The 6,873-nt window shown below is 40.8% G+C and overlaps 1 protein-coding gene across 1 annotated transcript in view; it reads left to right on the top strand.

The window, feature by feature from the left end:
• kiaa0895l overlaps positions 1–5,244 on the top strand; it is a 12,586-nt gene extending 7,342 nt beyond the window's left edge. Inside the window, exons 6-7 of the mRNA XM_084337217.1 lie at positions 792–889; positions 3,217–5,244. Coding sequence (XP_084193343.1) covers positions 792–889; positions 3,217–3,378 — 260 coding nt within the window. The 3' untranslated portion in view covers positions 3,379–5,244. The remainder of the gene's footprint in view (positions 1–791; positions 890–3,216) is intronic.
• The last annotated feature ends 1,629 nt before the right edge of the window (positions 5,245–6,873 follow it).

Genomic DNA, 6,873 nt, shown 5'->3' on the forward strand with positions numbered 1-6,873 from the left:
TACATACATACACACACATATACACACACACATACATACATACATACACATACATGCATACATACACACACATACATACACATACATACACATACATACATACATACATACATACATACATACATACATACATACACATACATACATACATACATACATACATACACATACACATACACATACACACATACATACATACATACATACATACATACATACATACATACATACATACATACATACATACATACATACATACATACATACATACATACACACACACACATACAAACATACACACATACAAACAGACACATACAAACACACGCATATACACACACATCATGAACATGGATACATAAGCTACTTTCATTATATCACTGAAATATAAAATTCAATGCAGATATGGGTGTGTATATATAAGGTTATATCTATATCTGTACATATCCTACTCTTTACTAGTTACGCTGCTGGCCAGTATGACTACTATCATACTGTATCACTCACTGTACATATTAATACTACACCTCTGTACATACATCTGATTAGCACTACACTCAGTAGTACTAATTTGTATATTTTGTATCCAGTTTAATCACCTGTGCATTGTATATTGCTGTTGCACTTTACTGCAGTGCTATATTAATTGCACTCTGGTTGGATGCCAAACTTCTTTTCATTGTACTGTACTTGTGCTGTAAGATGACAATACATTTGAATCTAATCTAATCTTACGCTTGTATATGGGTGTGCGTGTTCTATTTGATTGTGAACGGGGGTGTGTGTTTCAGGTTGCTTCAGTAAGGATCAGGTCTATCTGGATGGAATCCTCAGGATTCTTCGACATCGCAGGACCATCGACTTCAAGATGTTGACGTCTTTGGGAAAGGTCCGTCTCTAAAGCATGTATTACTGTCAATGATCACAGAAATGGAATCGATAGAATGACTATTTGCATCTAGACGTATTGTTGAATGGACATTTGGCTGGTTCACCCCATAGATATAAAACATTAGATGTGACATGTCATGCCTTCAGATTCATCACTAATGATAGATAATAATAATAATAATAATAATAATAATAATAATAATAATAATAATATCTTAAATTTATATAGCACCTTTCAGGAGACCCAAGGCGCTTAACAGGAGGGGGCAGCAAAGGGAAAGGGATCAGGGAACAACGTAACAACAAAATCAAAAGGAAAGAAAAGAAAGAAAAGAAAAGAGGGAAATCAGGCAGAGTAAATTACAGATTTGGTGAAGAGGTGTGTTTTGAGTTGGGATTTGAAGGAGTGCAGGGATGTAGCACTACGGATGTTTGGAGGGAGTGAGTTCCAGAGGGTGGGTGCGGCAACAGAGAAGGCTCTGGGACCAACAGTCCACATGTTGGTAGTGGGGATGGAGAGGAGACCGGAGTAAGAGGACCGCAGCCTCCGGGGCGGGATGTAGGGATGGAGGAGGTCAGCTAGGTACCGGGGGGCAAGGGAGTGAAGGGCTTTGTAGGTGATGAGGAGGATCTTGAAATTGATGCAGGACTTGACTGGAAGCCAGTGGAGGTGGATGAGGGTGGGGGTGATGTGGTGCCAGGACTTGGTGCGGGAGAGAACCCTAGCAGCAGAATTTTGGACGTATTGAAGGCAAGCCTGTTCAGGGCATTGCTGGGTAGCCCTACGAGGACAGAGTTTGCGTAGTCGAGACAGGAGGTGACAAAGGCGTGACTGAGAGTCTCTGCTACAGAGTCGGGGAAAGATGGCCGGAGTCTGGAAATGTTCCTGAGATGGAAAAAAGCTGATTTGGTTATTGATTTTATATGGGAATGAAAGGAGAGGGTGGAGTCCAGTATGACACCCAGGTTGCAGACTTCTGGGGAAGGGTGTGTTAAGCAGCCATCCACGTCAAGGAGGAGATCTCCAACCTTCCGGAGCAGTGACAGCTTGGCCACAACCATGAGCTCAGTCTTCTTGCTATTTAGCTTCAGGAAATTGGGTGACATCCAGGCCTTGATGTCAAGGAGGCAGTTGATTAGGTGCTGTGTGTAGATAGATATAACACTCATCACTGTATCCTTTATGAGAAGGTTGGTTGGTTCTCACTGACGGAGAGGCGCAACAAACACTGGTACTGTATTTGTTCATTTTTAAGGCCCTTATTGGTAAGCTACCTCCTTAACCTATGGAACTGGTCCTTAAAGTCTCCTGAGTTTGCTCTTAACAGGGTAAATCAGCATTTTGCTATGATGCCTCTAGCTCATGGAATGTACTCCAACAGTCCTTAAAGCTTGGGCGCCCCAGTGGCGAACCACATAGCGCGCTCAGCCGCGACACGGCCGGCCCGGGTTCGATTCCCGAACCCGTCGTTATTTGCCGAATGTCTTCCCCCCACTCTGTCTCCCATTCCTCCTCTATCTCTATCTACTGGACTGCCCAGTAGAAATAAAGCGATAAAACGCCAAAAAAAAAATCTTAAAAAAAAAAAAAGATAAAAAAAACAGTCCTTAAAGCTTGAGATTCTCCCCTCTGTTGCAATTTAAAACCTTGATCTTTGTCAATCAAGTTGTACATGTTTTAACTGATTTGTCATCATTGATCTCGCCTTGTTGACTTATTGTTATGATTTTACGTGCTGTGTGATTTTATACGTTTCTTTTTGCTCATTTCTGTACTCGACGTGACTGTAAATAAGGGAAACCTACGTTGCTTTTCAAGTTTAAATAAAGGTTTGAAATGAAATAATGAATTGCCATTCTGGGATCATGGAACCATACAGCAGCCATCACAGCTTGTTTATATGACAACATAATGGAACTTATATGGCAGACATTTTAGGTGTACCGAAGGAAATTACCACACCACCACACTAGTAAAGAAACATATTTTCTTTACCGGCAGTCCTTTGTGCCGGTAGCAATCAAGCTCCACAACCAGGCAGGGCCAGGACGGGCTAACTGCTGCGGACTAGGGGACCTGATATGTGGACTTGGACTATAACAACCTGAAATAGACTTTATTTTATTTTTCTCTCCTTCACCACTAGGTACAATTTTAGCTCTATTTATTTATTTACTATGTCTGTCTTTTTGTTGTATTCATTTCTGTTTATGCTGTGATGGACACCTGAATTTCCCTACGGGGGATAAATAAAGGTTTTCAATTAAATTGCATTTTTCTTTTTTTTATGGATTTCATCCATTTGAATCTTTTTCCTCCACCAGGTGTCGTTCGAAGACGTGTCGCGGCTCCGGCACCTTGCCGTCCTTCACAGGACCAGGATCCCTCACTTCATGCAGGACCAGGACCGGTACCTCCAGCATCTGGACCACATTGTCTCCGTCAACGAACTGGACGACGGCCAGCTGCAAGATCTCCTGTCTTGATGACGACGGTGTGGATCTGCCGGCTGTACCGCGACCGTAACCGTACACACGCGGCGTCACGAAACAGGAACCTGTGGAAACCTATTTGTACTTGGATCATAATCTTGAGCTTGAGGTCATTAGGCATTCTGAATATCATTACCATTATATAACCAAATGCTTTGTTTGGGACGCTTCTTCTTCAAACTTGAACCATATGAACTATGGGCGCTTACACGTGGTTTATAAAATACACGTAAACATCTCCGTCTACATTTCGAGTGAACTGTCATCACCTGTCAGATGCATGTCTGCGAAGCTTTTTCACCAGGCGATTGCAAAAGCACGCCCCCCCCCCCCCCCCGCCCCCCTCCCCTTGCCTTGATGCTCACAATGAAGTTACCTCAATACTGCAACTCTAGGATGTAACCGACATCATAGATGTAGTCATTTGTGTGCACATACATAATAACCACTGCAGCCAATGCCTGGATGGGACTTGCTAATGTGTCTTGTACCTTTTTAAACATTTTTAATCATGTACTTTATTTATGCAAGTATTTATTTGTACGTTTTAGTCTTTCTTTTTTTTTTGAAGAAGAAGAAAATGAATGTCTTATGGTATCAGCTTTATGCAGTATGTTTTGTAGAGGACATTGTTTTATGCCTTAGCTTGTTTGGATTTGCAAAAAGGACCACCAAGGACCTCTCAATTTTATAAACCCAGGTTTATAACTGAGACCAAGAATCTCTAAAATATCAAGTGCCAACGGACTCAGTCAAGTATTGAGAATATCTTGGAAGACTTGAAATGATCTTAACAGTGTTACTCTTGAGATAATCAACCGTATTCTAAGAGAATAGTGAGGGCATCCTTGAGATAAAAATCGACCGTATTCTAACAGAATATTGAGAGCATCCTTGGTGATCTCATATCAACGCTACTGTGATGTGCCCCCCCTGCCCAGAAGCGACCAGGCGTTGCTTCTTTACACACCATGGCGTCTTGTAATACGATGCCACGCCTATCCCGACGGGCAGCCAAAGCCCACGCTATAGATTGTGTCATGTATAGTATAGGTTACTGGCCGGAGAGGAAAAGCGGGGGCGTTGTGTAGGCGTGCCTTTTGGACGGGTTTAGAACCCTTCTGCCGTAGCTATACCCAACCATGTATTCGTATAGGCTGCATTTTATGGAAGCAAAGGAGTGACAGAAGTATTTGAATTTGATCAGACACCGAATTTATAGCATAGAAAATAATTACTTTGAAATCATGTATCTGAATTTTTTTCAGACACCGAATTTATAGCATTGAAAATAATTTTTTAAACACCACATTTTTATTTCACATAGGGTAAATTCGGAGCAAAAAAATGTCAGATACATGATTTTCAAAGTAATTATTTTCAATGCTATAAATTCGGTGTCTGAAAAAATTCAAATACTTCTGTCACAACTTTGCTTCCATAGCATTTTAATGTATTTATTATCACACGTGTCAAGTGAGGGCATTCGTTTAGTGCCTCGGGCCAAGCTGTCTTGATACCTGAGACGGCACCGGTCGCAGTTGGATCTCGAGTGCCTGACGCACAGCAGTTGGCCGACGAGTCACTTCTGATTTCCAAGAAGCAAATGAGCACTCGTCCAAAATGTACTTGTGTGTACCATGTAATACGTTTTTTTTTTTTTTTTTTTTTTTTAATATATGCATTTCCAAAATATTAAATCTGCTTATTATGAGCAGGTTGTTCTGCCGCTGCTCCCCTCCCGGGGTTTGAAAAGACACAAGCCTTAGCCCGGTTTTGCCTAAACGAATGCACCCGTTTGTATTTTGCACGAATGTTGCACAATGTTTTCTTTTCTGGAAGTGACCTTGAAATTTCCAGTTTATTTAATAAAAATTAAACCGCACCCTCACTGTGATCTGTGGTTTTCGTGACGCTGATAGGTCTAAGTAGTACACACCTCAGGCTTTCATGTGTGAAGAGAAACTCTTATTCTGTCGCTACATTAGGGAAGCATATCTTCTTCCCTAGGAAAGAGACCCAGGAAGCACTTGGGCATAATCATAAAAATACTATAGTAGTGGACTGGACAGTAGTGTTCACTTTTCTCACAATAAATCTCAAGCCTCCCAACTCTCTGCTGGTCCATAGAATAAACTGCAGAAGAGTCAACAGATTGCATGCCTCCTGTAGTGAAGCAACATAGTGGATTTGACCAGTGGACTACCTTGTTTTAGCCTTAATCTGACCCATCCTTGGCTGCAAAATTCTTATAAATAAGTCAGAAGGAGCAGTGTCTAATGATTGAGGTCTGGGCCAGGCAAACCAGGACTTGTAAATTACTATTTTCACTAATACAATTTAGTATCAGATGCATGTTATTTATTCATTAAGGCTAAGAAGTAATTCGCTATGACCATTGTTTGACAATATATGTGCAAACAAAGCCAAGTGAGCGAGAACAACTGGATGAAACGACAAAAATGAGGAAAATACATTTGAAGTATTTTCCAAATGAATTACAGGGGAATAATATATGTATATATATTATCATTATTAAAACAATTTTAACAGTACCTGTAGTCCCTGCCCACATAATAGACCCAACGAATAAACCGTCTGAGAAAGAGACTCCGCTAGAGCTAAACCCAGAATGCTGCTCTTGGTCTTGTGGGATTTGACCAGTAACACCGGTGCATTACCACCACTAGTGGAGACACTGATGGCTTGAAAAGCATTTCCATATAGGCCTACAGCCAGGTGGAAATACGTAGGGTGCAGATGGACAGGATGCCAAAAGCACCTTCTAAATTATCTCACCAGGTCGATAACCAGTGGTGGAAAGTAACTAAGTACTTTTACTCAAGTACTGTACTTAAGTACAATTTAGAGGTATACTTGTACTTTACATATTAGTAGTATTTAAAATTTTAGGGAACTTTATACTTTTTACTCCACTACATTTATCTGAACCCATCAGTTACTAGTTATTTTGAAGAAAAAGATTTTTTAATAGAAAAAGTTACTTTTTTTTATGATTATGTACCTTCACATTTGAAGCCTGCCAACTTCAAGAGGACGTAATCAGAGCAGCATAACTGGACCACATACCACTTTAACAACCTTTAATCAGAGCAGCAGAACTGGACCACACCACTTTAACATAACTTTTAGAGGTCAATGGATCGAGGATTGAATGCATCCAAGCACTGGAATACACAAACGTATGTAGAATGCATGCACACTTTTACTTTAGATAACTTAAGCACATTCAATAGAAAATACTCCTACTTTTACTTAAAGGAACACGCCAACTTTTTGGGAAATGAGCTTATTTGCCATCTACCCTGGAGTTAGACAAGCAGATACATACCCTTTTCTTCTCTGTGCATGCATTAGCTAGGCTTAGGGAACAGCCGCACCGTTAGCCTAGCTTAGAGTCATTCACTGGAAGTAGGTGTAGCAGTGTAGCCTAGTTCCCAACAGTCACAAACGTTCCTGTAAACATGT

Source organism: Notolepis coatsorum (assembly GCF_963971535.1).
Source record: "Notolepis coatsorum genome assembly, chromosome: 20".
Classification (NCBI taxonomy): Eukaryota; Metazoa; Chordata; class Actinopteri; order Aulopiformes; family Paralepididae; genus Notolepis; species Notolepis coatsorum.